This window comes from Syngnathoides biaculeatus, chromosome 22 (genome assembly GCF_019802595.1).
Source record: "Syngnathoides biaculeatus isolate LvHL_M chromosome 22, ASM1980259v1, whole genome shotgun sequence".
NCBI lineage: Eukaryota > Metazoa > Chordata > Actinopteri > Syngnathiformes > Syngnathidae > Syngnathoides > Syngnathoides biaculeatus.
The window spans coordinates 1,009,813-1,036,782 of record NC_084661.1 but is presented as its reverse complement, the minus strand read 5'-3'; the positions used below and the strand labels follow the sequence as shown (position 1 = coordinate 1,036,782).

The window sequence follows — 26,970 nt, the reverse complement described above, 5'->3', positions numbered from 1 at the left end:
TTCAGCACAGCTTGTGAAGAAAGTCCCCCCCACCACCACCATAAAAAGGAATTCAATCATTTTTTTTTCAAGTCTCCCAAGTTTGTGATAAAGAAAGTGCAAATGTGAATTTTGTGTGCTACTTTCTGAATGTTTTGTCACAGGCCACTGGGTGTTTCTCAACAGTGGACTTTATCTAGAGAAAAAAAAACTTGATTGGTTAAATTTGAACCCTGTCAGAGATTCATCTATCAAGGTTTTTTTTTTTTACAGAAATAAAGGATACTCAAACTTATAAGTGAATATTCAGCCTTTGTCTTAGTTTCGTTCCTGTTACCGATTGGTAGCCCATACAGGCGCTAAGAAATAGCACATTATAAAACGAAAATCCTTAGTTAATACATATTTATTTATTTTTTGGTTTATTTTTTTTTATATTATACTATATTTAACAAATGTATCGGAATCTCTTTCTCTTTACCAAATGTAAGAATCTCATCTTCAGTATTTGATACATATTCTAATCTCAGTCAGATGGTCTTTTGTACAGTGCAAGAATAATTTAAAAGGGAAAGTGATTACCAATGGCTGAACCTCAGCTGTTGTGCCAATGATTCGTAATATCTGGCAAACTTTATAGCTTCCATTTTTGACACACTAAAGAAACAAACAACCATGCTTCAAATATTGGCCTCTTACTCATGTTGTACTCTAATTACCAGGATATGAAGTGGTATCTCGTGCAGTTATGAACAATTACTTTATCTGACTTTGTATATATTTAACCCTGTTGTAGTCAATTCTCTGTCTCCAAAGTGTATCCTTTTGCAATACAGCCAATTAGTGACTACAGGGCCGCCATTAGGACAAAAAGCTGAATGACAGCTGTAATAGAAAACAATTTAGCTTGATGCACATTCACAGCAGTGCATGAGGTTACAGTGATAACTTTTGTTCTAAGATAACAGCAGGGAATGTTGGCGGTTTCAGACGCCCTGTCAGCCATGGGACAGACTGACCTCCAGCCAATTATTTTCCCGAGGTGGTCCGTGGCTGCTTCCTGCTCATAACCCGAATGGGAAGCTTCAGCAATTCTACCCACCAGAAAATATAGGACCTTATTTTCAATCACAGAAAGACATACAGTACAGGGGAATTTGAAGGGAGTGCAGTGTCGAACAATTGTTTTCATGCAACCATGTCAAGCACTGTAAGCAGGTTTATGGCCAAGCCCAAGCCTTTATGTGAATTTGCTTGAATATTCCCATCCCTCCTCTAGTTTGTCTTACCATTCTTAGGTGTGCGTATGGGGCTACCTAGAGCCACATGGTTATAGTTGTGCTGATGGGTACCTGCAATGACAAAAACCAATGACAAAACCATTGAGTGTTCATGAAAACAAAAATGCTCTGTATGAAACCTAATACAGAGTATTAGAAGCATGAAGGTGATGATGAAAGAGATCAATCTCAACAAAGATATCAATGTTGATTTTGTGAATTCAAATATATCTATTTTTTTTAAATAAAAAAAGGTTGTATGGGTGACCTCCATGTCATGTAAAGGAGCGGCAGACTGTCGTCAGTGGTCAATCCTGGGGAAAATGCTATGCTCTTGTTGTTTACCTTTGACCATGGATGCCCACTTTATGACTGTTGCAGCTTCCCTGTACACATTTTGCACCCTTTTGAAAATATTTAGTGGTGGTTCCACTTCCAAAGCACGTAATTTAATCACAGCTCTCTGCGCCTGACGGGCATCCAAAAATAATGTCATTTCTGAAATGGCTGACAGGAAGAACACGGGCTTAAACATTTTTTTTTAAAACAATAAACCTTCAAGCAAGTATTGAAACTACAAACACTTAAAAGTTCAGAAAACCATTTTTTATTATTCACTTAAACCCCAAACTAGCCTGGAAAGGACATGCCAAACTCCACAATGAGGCACACGCACGAAACAAATACGCAAGCTTGTCGTCTAAAGAAGTCCATTTTTTGCAATCGGATTTTGGTAGTGATACTTCAACTCAGAATGTGTATGATATGCATGAATCAGAAAAGAAACGATGTCACCATGATGACAAAGCATGGTTTGCAAGCGAGGATGAATGAGCGATACGATTTTGAGAACATGACAGATTTAAGCCTATATAAGCATATAAATAAATAATCCTTCAAACAAGTGTTTAAAGTGGGACTGACATCCCTATAAACATTCTAAAATAAATATTGTAATGAAAAATACATATAACAATATTCACTTCAATGTCTAGATGAAAAAAAAAGTGAGCGTCATTCATGCACAAAGTTGCGCAATTGAGTGTCCCTCGACATCCAAGTGTTCGCCATATTAGTCCCGTCCTCTGTCTTTTGACGTCATCATCACTTCCGCCGTTGAAAACACGCAGTGCCTGCTACTATGGTAGCCGAACAACAGACACCGAAGCTCTTTTCGGAAAGGACAACAACACACAACTGAGTGAAGTTACCGGGGCAATATTACACGATTGTTTCGAGCCCTCAGGCCAATATTACACTATTGTTTCGTGGCTTATGACAGAGCTGAGCGATGCTGCTTTAGGGGGGTGCTCGCAGTCGAGCCGGGGCGCTTTATGCGTGCACCCGACTGAGTAACACATTCTCGGCTGGGTTCTTCAGAGCCGCCCCTGTCTCAAAGCCCGACGCGCAGCCTTCGCAGAAGCTGTGACCGCCGAACGTGGTGCCTCAGCCATGTGGCTGAGTTTTGGCGCCAGTGGTGGCATACAAAGAGGAGGTGGAGCAAGCTATGTTGCTTTTAGGGGTATGTTCAAAGTCGCCGCAGTACGCGATGAACACTATCGAGACATTGTTGGCTGGGCAACACGCACATCGACACATTTCATACGTGGATCTTTTGTTACGTTATGAGAGAGACCGATTACGTGATCCGCCCCAAACTATTATTTTTTTTAGTAGCTGTATGCGCACATCAATACTTTCATACGCGGATCTTTTGAAACGTTATGAGAGAGACCAATTACATGGGCCGCCCCAAACTTTTTTTTTTTTTTTTGGAGCTGTTTACACACCTACCTGTTATTTGGAACCCACGAAGCTCTCGTCCTCTGCACCTATGCAATCCATTTTTCACAATGAACAGGCTCTCTTTCAAACTTATGAATGGCAATTCCATTCTCCCGAGTGGTCAAGCAAAGTCCAGCAATGCAATGAGCCGGCACTTTGGCTAACACGAAGAAACAACGAGCTACCTTCCCGGAGGTAAAAATAATGGAAACAAACGAGTCCACGAGGGGGCGCCGCTGTCCTTTACGTCACTTCCTGCTTCTTCTCAAAAACAAATCCCTGACAGGATTTTCATGGCGGGAGTTACAAAACACTGTATACAACCAAATAATGTTTTGTGGTGAAATAATATAAATATTTGTGGGACCATATTGGCTGTGGGTTTTTCATTAATATTATACCAAAAATCATCCGTTTGACGACACTTGACCTTTAAACCACAAACTGAAACATTTTGGAAGAAAATGTCAATTAATAGATAACATTGTATTTCTCCTATTACCTTTTGATTGACCCTTGTACATAATATATGAATGTACCTGTAGCTCTCGGTATACAGAGAAAAACCATTTCAAGTACACATTACATAAAAATGAACACTTTGACCTAACTACTGAATAAGAGGCGCAGCATTACGCTAAATTGCATAGCTGCATGCTCTACACGGTCATCATCTCACTTCCTCTTGTGCTTTCTATACATGGCAGCAGTGTAATCGGCACCAATAGTCTGCTGTGTTGTCATGTGAAAAGCAGGGTTGGTTTAATTTGTACTTAGAGAGTAAACAAACAATGTTTTCCCTACATCATCCGTTGTCGCGCTAGGTGGGAGCGTTTGCAGTCAACGGGCAGTGTGCAGGCTCGGCTGGACACTGCAGAGTGGAGGTGCTTCAGAATGAAAGATGGGACCTTTAGCAAGCCCATTGCTCAAAGAAACTTGACGAATGACAGTTATTCTCAGCAGTGTGTCGGAATGTGTGCGCGCTTGTCATTGAAGGTTTGGGTGTCTGAGCGAGAGTAAGAACAGATAGATGGAGGACCCCGTCGTAGAGAGTCGCGTTGGCGACATTTCATTTGCTATCTGCTGCTGTGCCTGTTTAAAAATACATTAGAGCCAACTGCTGAAACATCCATTTACATCTGTCACACAAGTGACAGAGAACAGGGAGGACCGGCATTCTCATATAATATGTTTCAATATTTGCTTCATGTATGGAGATAGATGGCTTTCATAGCATATTCATAATGTTCCCTTACTGCCCCCCCCCATCCAATTTGGAAACTTACAATTGGGGGTCATTTTGTCCTTTTCGATTACTATTTGTAGACTCGACAGAGATAACCGACAAAAACGGGGGGGACTGCAGGAACAGAAGGGAAGATTACATGATGTGTGATTGTGGGGCAGCACGGTGTGGCAATTGGTTAAAGCGTCAACCTCACAGTACTGAGGACCGGGGTTCAAATCCTGTCCCCACTTATGTGGAGTTTGCATGTTCTGCCCGTGCCTGCATGGGTTTTCTCCTGGGACTCCGGTTTCCTCCCACATCCCAAAAAACATGCACGGTAGGTTAATTGAGAACTCTAAATTGCCTGTCGGGATGAATGTGAGTGCGTATGTTTCCTGCAACTGGCTGGGAACCAGTTCAGGGTGTACCCCGCCTCCTGCCCAAAGATAGTTGGGATAGGCTCGAGCAGTGATTCTCAAACAGTGTGTCGGGGTACATTAGTGTGCCATGAGCGCTCTTCAGGTGTGCCGTGGGAAGTTATCCAATTTTGTGTAATTGCTAAGAAAAACATTTATTCCAAGAAATAATCTATCTTTAATAATGTATCTTTCATCTATTTATGCCAGTGAGGCAGACAGAACAAAAAAATCCTCTTCTATTAGATGGCAGAAAGTACATACTGTAATTAATCGATCCATTTTTGGTGACATTTACTTTTGTTGGTGTGCTGTGGGATTTTTCAATTGTAAAATATGTGCCTTGGCTTTATAAAGGTTGGAAATCACTGGACTCTATCACTCTCATGACCCTTGTGAGGATAAGCAGCTCAAAAAATGTATGGACGGAGTGATTTTACACAAATGCACTAAATGACTGCAAAAGCAAAGTAAAGGTAGATTTTCATTATTATAATATTTCCTTTCTCAAATCTATCACGGGCTGCAAAGTTATTTAAAGATTGCAAATGTTTCTGCTTTCCTGATAATTTGTAAATGCATTGTCCTCGTACACAACCTGATACACTTGCCAAAAGAGGTTATATCATAATCTTTTAGGTTAATCTACATACTTTATCGATGTATTTATTATTATTTATCTTATCTGACTCGATAATAAATTGCGTTTTTTATCCATTACATTTGGATGTCATTCGATTTTATTTTGCCATTAGGTGGCTTTGGCTCAGTAGGTAGAGCGGATCATCCAGTGACAGAAGGGTCAAATCCCGGCTCTGACTGTCTGCATGTCAAAGTGTCCTTGCGCAAGACACTGAACTCTACATTGCTCCCAGTGGGCCTGGCAGCACCTTTGCATGGCAGCAGCTGCCCATTGGTGTCTGAATCTGTACGTGTGAGAGGGTGAATGTCAGGCTTTGTAAAGCGCTTTGTGCACTGTGATAGAATCAGATCCAGATCAGGACAGGACAGATAGTGTAGATAAAGCACTAAAAATGAGCAGTCCATTTATCACCTATCATTCAAGTGTACTTAATTTTATGTTAGTATTACTCAGTATTATTGGACTATGTAGTTGTTTTCCCCACTATCTGAAAGTGAGCTCATTCATCTATATGTTATTAAGTTTCAAATAAATACAGCTATGGCCAGTTGACAAACAGGTCTTTTGAGAAGTTAAGCATACTGTAGGTGGCAGTCCACAGGTGCACTTTAGCTGTTTCTAAAATGACCGCTTAATGCAGGTTTATAAACAAAGGTGACATCCTCAAGAGATCATTCACTCACCGCGTAGAAGCAGTTTTTATCAGACCCGGATGACTTTTCAGTCACAATGATGCAGAGAGCAGCACTTAAAGCGAATTCACTGTTTTCTATACACAGTGCTGGTCTCGCCAGCCTCATGTGATCTAGGTGTTAAAATGACATGAAATCTGCTTTGTAAATTGGATTAGCCTAAAATCGATTTGACAAACAGAACCCTCACAAAATCTTTCTTTTGAAAGACCCAACTGGTATTTTCAAACTACCTTTAATTATCTCACACTATCATCTGGACTAGTATTTAGTTCTCAACTACTCAAACTGTAACAAATGTTGACCTCATTAAGAAGATAACCTGTTAAGTCACAGAAAGCGGCTCATGAACCAGTAGGACTATGTGATGTTTTAGATTCCTAATAAAAAAGATGTATTAGCTATTCAGATTAGAGTTTCGCTGAGAAAAATATATTACTCATTAAGAGTCTGGACAGGCATGTTCAGCCCTCCTGTAATCTGGGTTTTAATTAGATACATTCAGGAAAATTTCTTCCATGAGCCCCCGACACCAATAAGCCATAAGGTTGTCTAAGATCCTCCTTGAGCTGACATTTTATAATAAACTTCATGCTCTCTGTGTCAGTGACCATGAAGGTAACGGAAAGGCGTTAACCACGAAGGCTGGTGTACCTCAGTGTGTTTTACTTGCTACGCTAATCGTCATACTGTACATCGAGCTGGTGTGGTTTAATCTTATTGCTGATTGATAGTGATTGACATGCTTTGCAGATTGTTAGGTTAAACAGGGTCCCCATCTAAATTGCTAAATGGATGTTTTCTATCACTTCGCTCAGGTCGCAGCTGTGATTTTCAGATGGTCTCGGTCAAATGCAGAGGCTGAATTAGCTGTAAAGCTATCACGGTGGGGCTGGTGGTGGGCTACCGGTGTTCCACTGCATAGCGATGCCCAATGATTATGCATGCCATTTCGTTTTACGTAAAAACCGCTTCTCTTGCGAGCGAGTTTGCATAATAGCATCCAGATGGTACACAAGTGACTCAGTAACTGACATTTTATGTGCTATTTTGTTTCACATCTCATCCGTATACAGCTCTTGGCAGGCAAGTGGGGCAAGCTGAGTGGACAACTAAACGCCGTTAGCCTTCTGCCAAGGTTAACTAAGCGTTTGCAGAATTGACTCCATGACATCCTTGAAGGTACTGTGGAAGGCAGAAGAACATTGATCTGGGAATTTGCATTCTGATAAACAGCTATGCCTTCAGGATACTAACACGTGGGTGTATTGTTCTTTTGGAGACACTGCAATGAAGTCCTGAAATAATTAAAAAAAAAAAAAATACGGTAGCGTTTGCAGATGCTGGCATCAGCTGAATAGCTAGCGGCTTATCGATCAGATCAGTAGATGTGGCCCAGACAGTTAAATACGCCTCTTACCAGAAGAAATGTGAATTGTGTTTTTTTTTTTTTTTTTTTTATGAAAAAGAAAAACAAAAAAAATATCATTACTGATAGTAATTATACCAGCCAGACCTAATTCACATGCCATCTACCAACTCAGATGAACGCGCAATTGCCCTAACTCTTATAAAGTTAGGATGAGGCATGGGAAACTCATCTGGTTTGCAGACATATTTTATTTGGCACAGCATATTTGTGATAGTTTGACAATAATATTTCAAAGAAGCAAAGAACACAATCATTCAAAGGATTTCAATTTAACACACGGAGCCTGTCTTCTTTTCCATTGATGCAACCAATTTTTGAAGAAAGCATGTGGGATTCTAAAATCATCAGCCACATTACTACACTCATCGTGTATCTAGCTACTACATTGTGGCATGTGTTTCTATCTCAAGTATGTCTTTTTTTATATTACTGCAGGGAGTGTAAACCATCAATTGGTGAGTTTTTAGTCATTGTTCATGTTGTTATTGAAGGTCGTTTAGGCTGGTTTTCCACTTCAAATGAAGTACCCAATTCTGATTTTATGCCTGTATGTGTCTATTTAGGCGGCACAGTGGAATAGCTGTAGATCATTGGCCTAACAGTTCTGAGGACTGGGATTTAGTCCCAGCCCCGCCTGTGTGGAGTTTGCATGTTCTCCCTGTGCCTGTATGGGTTTTCTCTGGGCACTCCGGTTTCCCCCCACATCCCAAAAAAACATGCATTAATTGGACACTCAAAATTACCTCAAAGTGTGATTGTGTGTGCGACTGTTGTCTGTTTCCATCTGCCCTGTGATTGGCTAGCAACCAGTTCAGGGTGTACCCCGCCTCCTGCCCAATGACAGTTGGGATAGACTCCAGCACTCTCGCGACTCTCATGAGGATAAGTGGCTCAGAAAATGGATGGATGTGTCTATTTAGTCATATACTTAAAGTGATGTAGAAGTTAAAATGGAACTTTAACAATTACGCAAGTGGCAAATGTGTTTAAAGCTGCAGCTCTGCTTTGCTTTTTATTTGATGTGCTTCTGTGCTATCCGATGGAAAAGCAAAAATGGTTCGATACCAGACAGACAAACTTTATTGTTATACTGTGTATTGAAGGCACAGCATTCAAGGGCATTGCTATTTAACACTTTTTTTTGGGGATCTTTTTGTCACCCCCACCCTCTTGTGTCCTGCCCTTAGGTTCCTTGTAAGGCACACCCATTCCTCATAAGTGCTGCCTGTCAGTTCACTGTAAACTCCACCAGCTTGGCTCCAACAAATCAGTCCCTGGCCTGACCTTGTGTTTCATATCTTTTTAATGATAATTTGAGATTTTTTTTCCCCCTCTTTCATCGTCAGTACTTTTTATCTTAGCTGTTTTGTGACCTTTGTCGATGCTTTTTCTTCTTTCCAGTTCGACAGTTTTAATATTTTCTATTCAATTTTCATCTGTCTGGTGAATTTGTACTTTTTTGTAGTTGAAGATGTTTCAAAATGTTGTTGAAATGCAACAGTCTGTTTTCTGTTAAAGGTGAGGTCCATCATTGAGATGGAGCGTTGTTCATATGGCGATTGCGAATGGACTCTGAGAGGCATTTTTGGACTCCGTACTGAAATGAAGAGGTATGCTGTACATGTGACACATTCTTCTTCTTCTTCTTCTTTTTCTTTCGGCTTGTCCCATTAGGGGTCGCCACAGCGTGTCATCTTTTGCCATCTTAGCCTATCTCCTGCATCTTCCTCTCTAACCCCAACTGCCCTCATGTCTTCCCTCACCACATCCATAAACCTTCTCTTTGTCTTCCTCTCGCTCTTTTGCCTGGGAGCTCCATCCTCAGCATCCTTCTACCAATATACTCACTCTCTCGCCTCTGAACATGTCCAAACCATCGAAGTCTGCTCTCTCGAATCTTGTCTCCAAAACATCCAGCTTTGGCTGTCCCTCTAATGAGCTCATTTCTAATCCTATCCAACCTGGTCACTCTGAGCGAGAACCTCAACATCTTCATTTCTGCCACCTCCAGTTCAGATTCCTGTTGTTTCTTCAGTGCCACTGTCTCTAATCCATACATCATGGCCAGCCTCACCACTGTTTTGTAAACTTTGCCCTTCATCCTAGCAGACACTCTTCTGTCACATAACACACCAGACACCTTTCGCCAGCTGTTCCAAACTGCTTGGACCCGTTTCTTCACTTCCTTACCACACTCACCATTGCTCTGGATTGTTGACCCCAAGTATTTGAAGTCATCCACCCTCGCTATCTCTTCTCCCTGTAGCCTCACTCTTCCCCCTCCACTTTTCTCATTCACGCACATATATTCTGTTTTACTTCGGCTAATCTTCATTCCTCTCCTTTCCAGTGCATGTCTCCATCTTTCCAATTGTTCCTCTGCATGCTCCCTGCTTTCACTGCATATGACAATATCATCTGCGAACATCATGGTCCAAGGGGATTCCAGTCTAACCTCATCTGTCAGCCTATCCATTACCACTGCAAATAGGAAGGGGCTCAGAGCTGATCCCTGATGCAGTCCCACCTCCACCTCACACCTAAGGCACACCTCACCATTGTTCTGCTGCCATCATACATGTCCTGTACTATTTTAACATACTTCTCTGCCACACCAGACTTACGCATGCAGTACCACAGTTCCTGTCTTGGTACTCTGTCATAGGCTTTCTCTAGGTCCACAAAGACGCAATGTAGCTCCTTCTGACCTTCTCTGTACTTTTCCACGAGCATCCTCAAGGCAAATAATGCATCTGTGGTACTCTTTCTAGGCATGAAACCATACTGTTGCTCGCAGATACTTACTTCTGTCCTGAGTCTAGCCTCCACTACTCTTTCCCATAACTTCATTGTGTGGCTCATCAACTTTATTCCTCTATAGTTCCCACAGCTCTGAACATCCCCTTTGTTCTTAAAAATGGGAACTAGAACACTTTTCCTCCATTCTTCAGGCATCTTTTCGCCCGCTAGTATTCTGTTGAATAAGTTGGTCAAAAACTCCACAGCCATCTCTCCAAATTGCTTCCATACCTCTACCGGTATGTCATCAGGACCAACTGCCTTTCCATTTTTCATCCTTTGTAGTGCCTTTCTGACTTCCCCCTTAGTAATCATTTCCACTTCCTGGTCCTTCACTCTTGCCTCTTCAACTCTTCCTTCTCTCTCATTTTCTTCATTCATCAACTTCTCAAAGTATTCTTTCCATCTATTTAGTACACTACCGGCACCAGTCAACACATTTCCATCTCTATCCTTAATCACCCTGACCTGCTGCACATCCTTCCCATCTCTATCCCTCTGTCTGGCCAACCTGTAGAGATCCTTTTCTCCTTCTTTCGTGTCCAACCTGGTGTACATGTCTTCATATGCCTCTTGTTTAGCCTTTGCCACCTCTACCTTTGCCCTACGTCGCATCTCGATGTACTCCTTTCGCCTCTCCTCAGTCCTCTCAGTATCCCACTTCTTCTTCGCTAATCTCTTTCCTTGTATGACTCCCTGTATTTTGGGGTTCCACCACCAAGTCTCCTTCTCCCCTTTCCTACCAGATGACACACCAAGTACTCTCCTGCCTGTCTCTCTGATCACCTTGGCTGTCGTCGTCCAGTCTTCCGGGAGCTTCGGTTGTCCATCGAGAGCCTGTCTCACCTCTTTCCGGAAGGCCGCACAACATTCTTCCTTTCTCAGCTTCCACCACATGGTTCTCTGCTCTACCTTTGTCTTCTTAATCTTCCTACCCACCACCAGAGTCATCCTACACACTACCATCCTATGCTGTCGAGCTACACTCTCCCCTACCACTACTTTACAGTCAGTAACCTCCTTCAGATTACATCGTCTGCACAAAATATAATCTACCTGCGTGGTTCTACCTCCGCTCTTGTAGGTCACTATGTGTTCCTCCCTCTTCTGGAAATAAGTGTTCACTACAGCCATCTCCATCCTTTTTGCAAAGTCCACCACCATCTGCCCTTCAAAGTTCCTTTCCTGGATGCCGTACTTACCCATCACTTCTTCATCGCCCCTGTTTCCTTTACCAATATGTCCATTACAATCTGCACCAATCACAACTCTCTCGCTGTCTGGGATGCTCAGAACTACTTCATCTAGTTCCTTCCAGAATTTCTCTTTCAACTCTAGGTCACATCCTACCTGTGGTGCATAGCCGCTAACCACATTATACATAACACCCTCAATTTCAAATTTTAGTCTCATCACTCGATCTGATACTCTTTTCACCTCCAAGACATTCTTAGCCAGCTCTTCCTTTAAAATAACCCCTACTCCATTTCTCTTCCCATCAATGTGACACATTGAAACTGGAAATGAAGATAAAGATTAGATTCCTTGTACACCTAGTTTGACTCCACAATCCATTGTCAATGTATATAAAATTCATAAACTGCCAGACTCAGCTCACAGGTGAAAAGGGGTTTCCAGTGCAGCTGACACGTTGATTAGTGCTAAAGCTTTAGGTTACTGACCCACTTAAAAACCCTGGGGACTTTCCCTTTAAATCCTCCAATGTATTGTGCAATGTACTCCTTATTTACACCTCAAGGTGTGATTTACATATTTAGTATTGTACCAATGTAAGCCCATTTGCAGCAGATTTAAGATTTGAATGTGCATGAAGTTTTTCCACTTCTTTGGAAATGGAGGACATACGGTATGCAATTGTCAAAAGCAAAAAAAAGATAATAAGGAGCGAGGCAATGAAAAGTCCAAAGGCTTACTGTCTCGGTGGCTGGGTTTAAATGGAGCATTGTTTTCCAATTCGAAGTGTGTTAGATGCCCAAACTGAAAGTCCTCAAATGGAATAAAAAGTGAAACAGAATAGAATTGTCTTAGTTTGCACAGGATGAGATTATTCCATTCCTTGGCTGTTAGTGTGCCAACACCCCGCTGGCGTTTACTGGTGTGTGTTGTGTGTGTGTGTGTGTGTGTGCGTGTGCGTGTGCGTGTGGTGTGTGTGTGTGTGTGTGTGTGTGTGTGTGTGTGTGTGTGTGTGTGTGTGTGTGTGTGTGTGTGTGTGCGTGCGTGTGTTTCTGTGTGTCACTCATCAGTAACGATTGAATGTAGTGGCACTTGTAAACAGCAGATCGAAATAGATCATATCATCTGAAATGTTCGATCAGAATGTTTGAGTCAGAATTTTTTAAAAAAAGGATCCCTTTAAACCTGGCTCGTGATAACAACAATGGAGAAATGAACTAATAGTGGTGGTTGAAAATTCTGCTGAAACAAATACAATAGAACAGTAGCTCACAGACCTCTTCCATGGTTAAAGTTTACTCAAAAAGTACAGTAATAAAAAGTGAAGTACCATTTTTGTGTTTGTTTTTTTGACTTTGGTGCAAGCGGAATGAATAAGGTGGCACACAATTATAAAATGAGACCAAAAAAAGCAGATATGAGCCAGTGACCAAAGAGCAACATTGAGTCCCCCAATTCCTCAGTGCACGTCACAGATCTTTGAGAGTCACGTTCAGCCCTCTACAGCACTGCCTTCACAACATTGCTCTCCAAAATGCACAACGCTGACATGTGGAGCTCTTGGATTTCGGAATGGTCCAAAGAAGGAGCTTTTGGAGTGTGTGTGTGTGTGTGTGTGTGTGTGTGTGTGTGTGTGTGTGTGTGTGTGTGTGTGTGTGTGTGTGTGTGTGTGTGTGTGTGTGTAAAGCATGACTGCAGTTGTCTGCGTCCCACTGCTTCTGTTGACAGCCCAGTGACACCAGTGCGTCCACGGCCTCCTTTCACAGCAAAGGAAAGGGAAACCACCGAGGGCTTGACATTTAACAACTGACAAAGACTGTTCACATTTTACCGCAAAGTGTTAGCTACCATAATAGGCTCCGTTTGGAGGAGGACAAAGTCTTGGGCCCCTGGGTAGAAACAGCTTGCGCCTTCTAATTGATATCCGAAGAGGAGCACATTGATCATCTGCAGATATAAAGTATTTCCAGATGGTCCCGCTTCTAGGTTTATCTAAATCTCACATCTACTAATCAAAATAAAGCAAGGAACAGACGTTCTAAATGGGCCCAACAGCTACTCTACTAGGATATCATTATGCATTCATAAGTACATTCTGTAATGAGCATCAAATGAACCACAGATTGCAGAGCCCGCACTGTCTTCCAAGTGCAATCCAATCCCACTCTGGCCCTTTTCGCTCCCCATTTCCAGTAAGCATTGTGCCCTTTACCTCATAACTCATAATCACCACCAAGACACCACAGGCCAAGTGGTTACTTGACATAGCTATGCCTCCCCATCTTGACAAATGCAGGGCAGGAGATTGAGGTGGACCCTAATATCAGTTCATTTTCGCGGTGAGTCCATGTGGTTGAGTCTGACCCAGTGTGCTACAAGGCAATAAGAGATCCATTTTATTGAAGCTGGGCTTTATGATGTTCCTTCAGAGTTAGAACGCTTTCACTCTGTTCCTACACCTCAAAGATGAAGAGACTCACTTTTGTACAGGTAATCATCAGAGATGTGTCATTGTAGGATTCATGTTATTATATAGCTATACACTGTCTATTGAGAAACAAATGATTTCTTCCAACAGTTGATTGACATACCAACTGACTCCATTTGCAGACTGTTGAGAAGCAGGCTTCCTTTGAGCAGAGGCGACGAAGAGAAAGAGGAGTGTCCGTATATCGTGAGCAAGGATAAGCACAGATTTATCTGATGTCTTCTTAAAATAAAAGAAGTAACATCATCAAAACTGCCTTTATCCATGCCTTTATAGACCAGACCTCCTCTCCACTGAGACGCACAGTTGAGCGCACACACCATTATGGTTAGGACATTATTACACAGCAAATACTCCAGTTAAGCAGTTCACAAAAATACAGTTTATATATAAGAGTACAGAGGAATGACAGGGGATCAATTCGGTTTAAAGGCACAACATGATGGAAAAAAAATAAAGTCTGGGTCAGCTGGTAAAATAAAATTGCTTACAGAAAGGCATTTTGAGTCACACAAAGTCAAAGTACCAGTATTATGAGGGCATTCTTCACAAAGTTTTCTTTTTTTTTTTTTAATGACAAGCCTGCATCAGTACATCACTGGTTGAAACAGAACATTGTAAGGGGTGTAACAGTACACACTGTATTAGTATTTAAAACCAAGATTTTATGTACACACATACTTGAGATTACAGTGAGCGAGCAATAAACATTTTCTATCACGTAGTGTAAGTAATGGCAGCAAATACAATTTAGCCTAGGTCTGCATATTTTCACAGCAAACGATTTTGGTCTACTTTGTTAGGAATGGCAGACCCAAGATAGATGGGGTAACAAATCAAAGGTAAACTCTGGTTTTCCTCATGAATTTTTGAAGCTCTTCAACCATTAAAGATGTTTATTTATTGTCAACGCAAAATGTACAACTCAGACTAAAATTTGTGTGGAAACTGTGCAAAAGAAATTTGAGTTCAATCCACCAACAACCCAAGAACAAAGCGTAGCTCACTAGTTAAGTATTAACTGTGTACATGTAGCTTCTATATACCAAACATGCATTCCACTCTGGAATTCATTAACATTTTATGGACTTTCATGTTATGTCATGTTATATTTTATACTATTAACGATATTGTTCACAACTTTGCACTTATTTCTACACCTCTGTTTGAAACTAATGTTATAATGTAATATAATGTTAATGTTATAAGTGTTATGAGGCATAACTGTAAAGTATTTCATCTTCACATGCCCACTTCGCCTTCATTTAAGAAGTCAAAGTGTTGTTTTGTTTACACATCCTATTGACAGGAATTAACTTCTGTTTGTACTTCAGTTTTCATCTTTTTCAGCGTAAGGAGAATTCATTTTCCCTCTTGAAGTCCATGCAGCTCATATATTTGCATAACTTTGGTTGATTTTTGAGCAGTTGTACCACTGGATTGAATTTACCCCATCCTTGGTTGCTTCATGACAAAACTATAAACAGTAATATTGTAGTACATCTTTACACTGTATCATTCATTGTATTTCTCTCTAAAGACATTTTAAACATTGTTGCTGTTAGGCAGGGTCCTTAAATCTTTTTTTAAACTATTACTAGCCATGTGGCACGGTGGATCAGCTGTAAAGTGTTGACCTCACAGTTCTGAGGTCCAGGGTTCAATCCCAGACCCGCCTGTGTGGAGTTTGCATATTCTCCCCGTACCTTTGTCGGTTTTCTCTGGGCACTCCGGTTTCCTCCCACGTTCCAAAAACATGCTATATTATTTGGACACACTAAAATCACCCCAAGATGTGATTGTGAGTGCAGCTGTTTGTCTTGATGTCCCTTGCGATTGACTGGCAACCAGTTCTGGGTGTACCCTGCGTCCTCCCCGTTGACAAGTGGGACAGGCTCCAGCAGTCCTGTGACTCTCGTGAGAATAAGCGGCTAATAAAATGGATGGATGGATGTTACTCGCCATTATTTTTCAAGAGTAAAAAAAAAATTTTTTTTCAAGTTATTAAACATTTTTGTTAAGAGAGCCCCTGTTTTAAAAATTTGGATTGGTTAATAATTTGTAAATAATAATAGTATCGATTAGTGAAGAAATATGAAATTGATCAAATTTGAACACAGAAGTTTTCTGCATGACAGTGACCATATACTGTGCATGATTGGCATATTAGCTTTAAAATGTGACAATCTTTTGAAGTGCAAAAGAACTGTGGGTTGGACCGCTAATAGCATTTCATGAGCCCCCAATCAACTGTAAGAAAAATTATAAGTCCTGTCTTAAACGTTGGTGATGATTATGACCATTGAAAGGTTTTTCATGGTCGTGTATGTACGATTACACCCATAGAACAAGAGCACAGGAAGCTACACACATATTCATCCTCATCACACAAACAAGGAGCGTTACATACTAAGGTTAGCGGGAATGCACTACAATATAGACTCCGGGTATAAGATGCCTCCAAACACTCAAAATATCGATTGCCAAATTCAGGTTATGAATTCTGGTATTCAGCACTTCTAAACTAGAAGCAGGAATAATGTATAAGTGATCAGAGGCAACTTTGACCCTTTAACAAAGAACGGCCATGCCTACCATGGTGACTCTGGGAGCGGACTGGCCAATGTTTTTCTCCTAGAAAACAGAACCAAGCGGTTATCTATTAGATTATTCGATTATTGCGATAAGAAAACAGACAATTACAATCACAACAAACATTTAAGAGTGAGGAATTAATTATAAAAGACAGCATTAATTGGCCATCATTAGCCATCTCACACACTCTCTCTCTTTCCTTCACTCTTTTTCCAGACCACCCACCCACCACAAAAATGCACAAACAGGTAAGAGGAGTTAAATTAACCGACATCCGGGCTTAATGCCACAACAAGGCTCTCCAGCCATGTGGCACTTTGATCCATCCTTATCGATTATCCATCATGGTTTTTTTTTCATTGCAATTACCTCCTACGCAGAATGGAGGCGTTCCCCAACAATATGCACGACAGCGTTGACCTTAAACCCACTGACCAAATAGAGTGGTCCTTTCATGATAAGAAGAGGTGGGCGTGTTGGGAAACCAAAGCAGTGCTGCAAATAGGCTGATTAGCATGGATTTCAGATTTTCCACATGAGTGTACTGATAAGAGTGGCAGGTTCACGGAATCCCTGGCGAGAGAAAAAAAATACTCAAAACAACACAAGTCAGCATTTTAATGTAAACGCAAACTGTACTGTAGAGTAACTACACTGTTTCTCTTCCTCCAATTCAAAAATACACATTTACACATATGGCAGTGAAAGTATTGCAGTTTTTTTCTGAAAATTATTTATGATGATATTATGTTTTACCTTTGTATTATTTTGAGCAGGAAAGATAGTTTCAAAATCCAAAATAAATGGAGTATTGACTGCCTTCCTTGCATTGCATTCAACCACTACATTGTGCCTCTGCACTTGACTGAGAGTTCAAGACAACGTAGCGATTGATTTTTTTTCACGTCCAACTGCTTACTACTTGTATACAGTACTCTCTTCACAACAATGTGCCTAGTTACCTGCTTTTAATCAACTATGAGATAATAAATACAGAAATGCTACGCTGTTAAACATACATGGAACACACACAGTCAACACATTTTTGCTCCATATTCTTGTGGCTATTTCATTTGGCCAAAGTGCATCAAGGCTTAAATGAGAAAGACAGTGAATGTCAAATGGGTTTTTGTTGTTTTTTACATTTTCACATTTACATTAACATTGCATTAAATTTGACTTAATGATTTCTTTGTGCCTGTGAGCTATCATAATTGGAATTTATTAGTTTCTGCAAGTATTCAGTCCCATACTTATTACCGAGTTCCAGATGGACAATCTTCACACATTTCACTCTAATGAAAAGACACAAGACTGGAATTAACCTGTTTCTGCTTCTGGATGACATTAAGTTGTTCCAGCCAATAATCAAGTAATGCCTTGATGTAATCATCAAATAATGTAATGTAAGTATTTATAGTTGTACAATGTTTCCCCAGAGGACACTCAGTCATGTTCTGCATTCTTTAATGACCGTAGCGTTTCAAAAAGGAACCACGGGGACTTCGGTTACAGGAGAAAAAACAAGCAGGGAACCTGCTGTTTGTAAACGTTTCAGTGAGTTTACTGTAACTGATGCTGCTCCCAGAATACTTAAACTACATCCATCCATTTTCCATACTCCTTGTCCTCAATAGGGCCGTAGTTGAGGCGCAGTACACCCAGAACTAGTTGCCAATTACAGGTCACGTAAAAACAAGAAACCATTCATACTCACAATATTCAATTAATGCATGTTCTTGGGGTGGGAGGACATGCAAACTCCACACAGGCGGGAATGGGATTTGAACCCCGGTCCTCAATACTGTGGGGCAGATGCTCTAACCAGTCATCTGCTATGCTCCTACTGGATCATTTGAGAAGCAAAAAAATTACAATTATCTGTAGTATAAGAATAATTTTGTGCTATCTCAGGATTCTTCACTATAATTGCAATATGTGTATTGTTTCAGCAAATATGTCCTTGTTTTTGAGACTTGCTGTAGGGAGAGTTTGCATTTTTATTGAACAAACAATCCTCTCACTTCTACAGTATTGCCACATAAAGCAGTCATTTGTTTTGACATTCAATTTACCAACAAGGCAGCAAGTGGAGATAAATCCAAAGGTGACAACAGTGGGATAAAATAAATGAAATTTAGACTTCTGAAACTGTGATACAAATGGCACACAATTTGTGGCACTGCAAACAGCACTGCCAATGCTCTTTGATTGGAACTGCATTTTGATGTTACTGACATCTTTATATAGTGGGCTTGTTGCTTTTGCAGTGAGGAATTCATTGCTGCAAAACATCGAAAAAAGATAACTCTTAAGAGCAGTAAAGGAGTCAATCCCCCCTCCTCCCAATACAAACCTATTGTCACAAAAAAGAAATTGAATAACTAACATATGATAACATATGCTAACCATTTTCTATGAGCAGTTTCATAGTAATTTGATGCCCCCTAACACAATAATTCACTTTACATTTTATTTAAAGTGAAAGACGAATTCCAAATTCAAGCAACAGACAAACACGCTCCTGGATCCACGTGATACACAACGTGAGGATCGTATCAATTTTGTGTTGTGTCTTTTTACAACTTGATGAAAAGTTTTGATTCCGGAGAAGACAATGCCTACCGCACCCAGCTTTCTGATTTCTTTTAATCAACACCTCACTGAGCAAAGACCTGTATGTTTTGCTAATCACAGCGACATTAGCATATTAATAAATCAATTGGCACGGCGGAGTGAATCATTCTGTACCTGTGGTAAAGTACTGGGTGTAATACTCAAATGTGTGATTTGTTTCACATCCCCAACACTGAGACACACACACGCACACACCAATCCTCCCCTGCTGGGTGTATTGGATTGCTATCAGTCCCTGAGAAAGCGGCTTACATAACCGCGCTCCCAGCAGCAGCATCCCACGTCGGCCTCTATATTCGATGATAACATGGCGTTTTGACAATGGTGCTTCTCACTTGCAGTTTATGAGGGCGAGGACACTCATGAGCGTGTGTGAGAGAGTGAATAGGCGTGTTTTTCCAGTACAATATGTGAAAATAGATGTAGTGTCATGAAAAAAAGTGAAAACTTGTTGATAAACTGAAGCTCTTTGGAAACATTGGTAAAGCAGCATTGTCATCAGTGTTAGATATTAATGCTTATCTGGTTCAGCAGTCGGAATTGTTTGGCATTAAAGCAAATTGTGACGCAATTAGCAAGGCCAGAGTACAAAGTTGCCTTAGTTTTTTTTTCCTTACTGAAGAAAAGCTTTCTTCATTAACTTTTCATCGCAAAGAGCAATCCTGCAAGCAGAGTTAGAGCAGTGCACACAGGAGGAAGATTATAAGACGGGAGTGCAATGATTCGATAAAGAAGGGTGGGTCCTATTTCGGCGTTCCATAGTACTATAAGATCAAAGAGGAAAATGCTTTTTTTTATTCCAAGAATCATATCTCATCGCCTGTGCGCAAGCTTGTTATAGAGGATTGTGCTGTAGGACAGAGAAAAAGAAGATGAGGAAGAACTAAATTCAAAGCACTGTTTTACAACTAAACTTTTACAGCCTGCTTTGTATGGGAGTTTAACGCACCAAAAACTTCAAACACATGGCAAAGACTTCACTAAAACACACATACAACAATGCGGGCAGAAACAAAGCAAGAAAAAAGCAATGTTTAGCTTTTGAAATAAAACTGCAAAAGTCGCTGAGAACATCCTCCTTCTTGAGATTATCGTGCTGCATGCTACTGTATGCAGCAGAATGTGCAGGTATTCTTGTTATTTTGATTTTCAGCATAAAAACTGTTGATGTCAAACCAATGGACACATTTACAGGTATGTATCCTGTAACATCTGTTTATGTATCATTCAGATTTTTGAATGATACAAAGAAAGTGATTTAATTTCAGTCGTACTCCAAGTATGTTGACAGTCTTGACTTTGAAATTGTAAAGGTTTGTTAAAACAAACAAAAATTTTACAATCATTGTATTTTATACTGGTGGTCTAGCAGTTAAAAAACAAGTTCCAGTAGTTCAAGATTGTGGACTCCTGTATTGCATTGTTTTTTGTGTTGTCCTAAGTACTGCTAATAGTTTCATGCAAAGTGTAATGAAAAAATATAATCTGTCTTTTGGTTTACTAGAAGTAGTGGTTGTAGTAGTAGTAGTTTTTGGAGTTCAACCCAAATTGGGGGCAAAACATATTATAATTACAAACGTAAAAAAAAAAAAAGACTTGAACACCAAACCTCAATTGTTCATTGCAAAGTTGTTTTACACTGCTGCTGTCATGCTCCTGGATTCCAGCCAGGGCTGGGCGTGGCCAGCTAATCTGAAGGTGCACACCGGCGCCTCATGACCTTTGATTAAGACCCAGTACATATAGGACCCGGGGGACGACTATTACTCTGCTAGATCGTTGCCTCTCATGCCTCGTTCCCGCACTACCGTACTCCTGACGTCTACCTCCCGTGTACCGACCAACGCCTGTCTCCCGACCTACCCCGTAAGCCTGCCGTTACTGATCTTGCTGCCTGTTTGGACTGACTCCCTGGTAACCGACATTGGAACGAATAAAGGCTTATTCCACACTGCTTACCTCTCACCTGAGTCGTGCATTTGGGTCCACCCCCGAGTCTCGTCCGTGACAGAACGATCTAGCCAAGAACATGGACCCAGCCAACTCTGAAGCCATTCGCCGTGCGCTGCAAGTGCAGGGCAAACGCCTGGGTGAGCAAGAGGCTGCTCTCCAGAGTATGACTCACCAGATCCAGGAGCTCTGCACCCAGCTGCAACCGTGGCTAGCCTCCCAAGCTAGCGCGGCCGCTCCTGTGCCTCCCCGTGCCACCATCACTCTGCTCTCTTGACCAGAGCGGTTCTCAGGCGACTCCGGTAACGTCAAGCCCTTCCTGGCGCAGTGCGATCTCCACTTTGAGCTGCAAGCTCCCGCTTTTCCCACGGACCGCTCCCGGATCGCCTTCGTCATTTCCCACATTACATACCTGCCGCTCATGGGCGAGCTTCGTCTGCGCGCTCACCCAGGTGTTCCAGTATGCGGCTCCGGAATGCCAGGCGGCGTCGTCACTCATGACAATTCGCCAGGGGCGTCGCCGCGTGTCCGACTACGCCATCGAGTTCCGGATTCGGGCTGCCGAGAGCCGCTGGAATGAGGAAGCCCTCCATGACGCGTTTTACGAGGGACTGTCCCCACAGATCCGTGGTCACCTCGTGGCCATGGATCTTCCGCCTTCGCTTAACTCACTCATCGCATTGGCCCTCAAGGTGGACCAGCGCCTCACCGTGCAGAGACAGATGGAGGGCCTGAGGGAGGAGGAGAGGGAGAGTCGCAGTCCGGTTGTTTCCGCTTCCCGGCCACCCGTGTTGTCAGCTTCACCGGAAGCCATGCAAGTGGAGGGGCTTGGCAGCTCAGCGGAGGAGCGCTTACGTCGGCGACGAGAGGGACGCTGTTTTTACTGCGGGCGTTTGGGACACTTGATCGCCCGACTCGACCAGGGCATTCTGACATCAGGATCGCTACTCCGGTGAGTGTGCGGTACACCGCGACGGGGTCAGGGAGCTCCCTTCTTCACCTCACCTTGGGAACGGACTCCCGTTCATGCTCTGTGACGGCTTTCATTGATTCTGGGTCGGAAGCAAATCTGATAAATCCCCGCGTGGTCGAGGAGCTGGGGGCAGCAACCTTTCCCACGCAACGTTTTCGTCACGCCTATGCCGCCAACGGCAAGTTCCTTTGTCGGGTTACACATCCCACTCAGACGCTACGTATGAGCTTTCCGGACGCTCACTCGGAGCGTATTAGCTTTCATGTCTTCGACGCACGTAGTAGCGACATCATCTTGGGCAGCCCGTGGCTCAAAGAACATAATCCGCACATAGATTGGGCCACGGGTCAGATCAAGACTTGGGGAGAGGACTGTCTCAGTCGCTGTGTCGCTGACCGGAGAGACAGGGGTATTCAAGTTGCGCCGGTTCGGCTAACAGAACCTAGTACCGCCCTGGACCTGACCGCAGTGCCCTCCTGCTACCATGACCTACGGGAGGTCTTCTCTGAATCTAAAGCAAAGTCTCTGCCGCCACATCGGTCATACGACTGCACGATTGAACTCCTGCCAGGCACCTCTCCTCCCAGAGGGAAACTGTTCTCTTTAACCGGACCAGAGCATCAAGCCATGAGGGACTACATCGAGGACTCGCTGGCAGCCGGACTCATTCGCCCCTCATCCTCACCAGCCGGTGCGGGGTTTTTTTTTGTCAAGAAGAAGGACTCCACGCTGCGACCCTGCATCGACTACCGAGGCCTGAACGACATCACAGTCAAGAACAGGTACCCTTTGCCGCTTATCTCTACAGCATTCGAACTCCTCCAGGGAACCCGGATCTTCACCAAGCTCGACCTGTGCAGCGCCTACCACCTGCTGCGGATTCGGGAAGGGGATGAGTGGAAGACGGCATTCAACACCACCACAGGGCACTATGAGTATCTGGTGATGCCCTTCGGACTGACTAACGCTCCGGCCGTCTTTCAGAACGTCATCAACGACGTGCTTCGGGAGTTCCTGAACAGATCTGTCTTTGTTTATCTGGATGATATTCTCATCTTTTCAGCAGACCTAACCTCTCACATTCAACAAGTCAGAGAGGTGCTCCGGCGTCTGCAGCAGCACCAATTATACGTGAATATGGAGAAGTGTGAGTTCCATCGGGCATCCGTGTCCTTCCTGGGCTTCGTCCTGGCTGAGGGAGAGATACGGATGGATCCCGGGAAGGTCAACGCGGTGCTGCGGTGGCCTACCCCCACCAACAGGAGGGACATACAGAGGTTTCTGGGATTTGCCAATTTCTATAGGAAATTCATAAGGAACTTCAGCTCCGTGGCCGCTCCTCTGCATTCGCTCACCTCGCCACATACCCTCTTCGACTGGTCCGGGACCTGCCAGGAGGCCTTCAGCAGGCTCAAGGCAAGTTTCACTACTGCGCCCGTTCTCATTATTCCGGACCCAGATAACCAGTTTGTGGTGGAGGTGGATGCATCGAATTCAGGAATCGGAGCAGTCTTGTCGCAGAGGAGTCCCAGGGATGGAAGGATCCACCCGTGCGCGTTCCTGTTCCTAGAAAGTTGACCCCGGCAGAGAGTAACTATGACGTGGGAGATAGGGAACTGCTGGCGGTCAAGAGCGCGTTGGAGGAGTGGCGGCACTGGCTGGAGGGCTCGCAAGTACCGTTCGTTGTCTTCACGGACCATAAGAACCTTGAATACCTGAAGTCGGCGAAGAGGTTGAACGCCCGTCAGGCCAGGTGGGCCCTATTTTTCACCCGCTTCCACTTTAAGGTGTGTTTCCGCCCAGGCTCCAAAAACGGCAAGCCGGATGCACTCTCGCGGATCCACGAGGGAGGGCGCACGGATTCAGACGCCGCTACTATCCTGCCAGTGGGGTGCTTCGTGGCCGGTTTCACCTGGGCGATTGAGTCGCGGGTGAAGGAGGCTCTGGGAGAGACACCGTCACCCGCGGATTGTCCGTCGGGCCGCCTGTTCGTCATCCCATCTCTGCGGGGAGACGTCATCAACTGGGCCCATACCAACAAGACGGTCTGCCACCCGGGTATGGCGAAGACACGTTCAGTGGTCGAACAAAGGTTCTGGTGGCCTAACCTCAGCAAGGACGTAAGGGAGTTCATCAACGCCTGCCCGGTGTGTGCTGCCAATAAGACTTCCCGCCTACGGCCTGTTGGTGAGTTGCAACCCCTGTCCATCCCCTTTCGTCCGTGGTCACACATCGGGCTGGACTTCGTCACCGGCCTGCCGCCTTCTCAAGGGAACACAGTGGTGCTGTCCATAGTGGACCGTTTTTCCAAAATGGTCCACTTCGTTCCGCTTCCGAAGATCCCGTCGGCCAAGCAGACAGCCCAGTTGGTATTAGACGAGGTCGTCCGTTACCACGGCCTACCCCAGGACATCGTTTCGGACAGGGGTCCGCAATTCAGCGCCCGTTTCTGGAAGGAGTTCTGCAACCTCATCGGCGCTTCAGCAAGTCGGACATCGGGTCATCACCCAGAGTCTAACGGCCAGACTGAGAGGATTAACCAGGAATTAGAGACCGGTCTTCGATGTCTGGCATCCAGGGACCAGAGCACGTGGAGTCAGCACATCAAGTGGGTGGAGTATGCCCACAATTCTCTACCCTCCGCTTCAACAGGTATGGCTCCACTCCATGTCGTGCATGGGTATCCTCCGTCCCTGTTTCCTCCACTGGTCACAGAATCCACAGTTCTGTCGGCCCTGGCCGTGGTGCGACGCTGCAAACGGACCTGGGAAGCAGCTCGGAGGACACTGCTGCGCATGAGCAGCGCCTACAAGGCCGCAGCAGACCGCAAGAGGAGGGCCGCACCTGAGCTCAGAGTGGGACAGCGAGTGTGGCTCTCCACCAAAGATCTCCTGCTGCGGACGGAATCCCGCAAACTTGCTCCCAGGTTCGTTGGCCCGTTCCCGGTTTCCAAAGTTATTAACCCGGTCGCCGTCTCGTTGAAACTGCCCAGGTCGATGAGGGTGCACCCGACGTTCCACGTCAGCAGACTTCGCCCGAATCGCTCATCGTCGCTGGCTCCTCCACTCAAATCCCCCCCGTCCCCCCACATGGTCGACGGTGGGTTGGTGTACACTGTGCGCCGGTTGCTCTCTTCCCGTCGCAGAGGAAGGGGGGTCCAGTACCTGGTGGACTGGGAGGGATATGGCCCGGAGGAGCGCTCTTGGATCCTCTCCCGCTTCGTCGTGGACCGCTCCCTCATCAGGGACTTTCACGCGGCTCACCCTGATGCTCCTGGGCCGTCCAGAGCCGGCCGTTGAGGGGGGGGTTCTGTCATGCTCCTGGATTCCAGCCAGGGCTGGGCGTGGCCAGCTAATCTGAAGGTGCACACCTGCGCCTCATGACCTTTGATTAAGACCCAGTACATATAGGACCCGGGGAACGACTATTACTCTGCTAGATCGTTGCCTCTCATGGCTCGTTCCCGCACTACCGTACTCCTGACGTCTACCTCCCGTGTACCGACCAACGCCTGTCTCCCGACCTACCCCGTAAGCCTGCCGTTACTGATCTTGCTGCTTGTTTGGACTGACTCCCTGGTAACCGACATTGGAACGAATAAAGGCTTATTCCGCACTGCTTACCTCTCACCTGAGTCGTGCATTTGGGTCCACCCCCGAGTCTCGTCCGTGACAGCTGCATTAATTAGAGCAAGAATGTAGTGGGATTCCTAGAGGTTCTGTATGTGTTTTCACCCAATTTTCCCACCTACTAGTTGTATGTCTGTGTGGTTACTTCCTAATGAGTTCCTTCGACCAACACGGTGAAACAAAATCTGAATTTGGTCCAGTTGCAGACCACTTGTCAGCATGCAGCATTAAAAGCAGAGAACAAATGCAATGTACATTGTATGTGCAACAACAACAACAAAAAACAGTTGCCTTTTACCTTGACATCATGTGAAAATATTCACAATATTTTGCTTTTACATTAGTTGTTTTGTGAAAAATGCATTAATGTGATGATGGCCATAAAACTATGAATGGGAATTATTGCATAAATGTAGTTTGTATGACACAGGATTAAAGCATTGCAGAAATATCAGTCCTGGATGCTCAGTGTGCTCAGTAGACTAGAGTAGACCATAATACTAAAAGAAAATCACCAGAAAGTGAGGTGTATTTAGTCTTTATGTGATGTGACGATGTTCTCAGACTCAACATCATAGTTATGAGCGTTTAACTTTGTGTTTTACTATAAAGCAGGGGTGAAGAACCACATTTTTTTACCGTGTTATAGCAAAGAGCTACATCATACACATGGATATCATTCCTTGGTCATATACATACCTTTGCTCAGCCAGATTTATTGGAAATGTCACACATCAACATGAAAACAAGAAAAATCAACTCCTACAGAGTGCCAAGACAACATGCCAGTAATTAAAGAAAAATAAAACTGAGTTCTCCCACACAGACAAACTACCAATCAACCAAGTCCTGTCTTGTATGTCACAAATCTCATATAATTCATGTTGGAATTCAGAGTCCAACTGTGAATCAATAGCCATGCTAATGTTTAATGTCGTTTGCCTTCACGAGAGCCGCGCAAAAGGAGGCAAAGAGCCGCATGAGGCTCGAGAGCCACGGGTTGGCCACCCCTGCTTCAAAATGTGGTTGATTTATTTATGTTTTTAATTCTGGGAAACCAAGAATATATAAAAAAAATACTAATTAAACAGTGCGTGTCAGGTTAATAAAGGTTTGATTATGCTATCAGTGTGAATCTGTTCGATTTCCCTTATTTTCTGAGAGAAACTTTCTTTTTAAAAATCAGAGGCCCACCAGCATGCTGGCATTGATTATTTACGTTCTTAAAGGTTCCAATGTACAATATTTAC

General features: G+C 43.6%; 1 protein-coding gene across 2 annotated transcripts in view; it reads right to left on the bottom strand.

The window, feature by feature from the left end:
• The window catches only part of LOC133495547 (protein shisa-6), a 126,153-nt gene that overhangs the window by 14,317 nt on the left and 84,866 nt on the right, over positions 1 to 26,970 (bottom strand). For both annotated transcript variants that reach the window (XM_061810350.1, XM_061810351.1), the window contains 2 exons: positions 16,532 to 16,570; positions 1,269 to 1,331 (listed from right to left, as the gene is read on the bottom strand). In XM_061810350.1, coding sequence (XP_061666334.1) covers positions 1,269 to 1,331; positions 16,532 to 16,570 — 102 coding nt within the window. The remainder of the gene's footprint in view (positions 1 to 1,268; positions 1,332 to 16,531; positions 16,571 to 26,970) is intronic.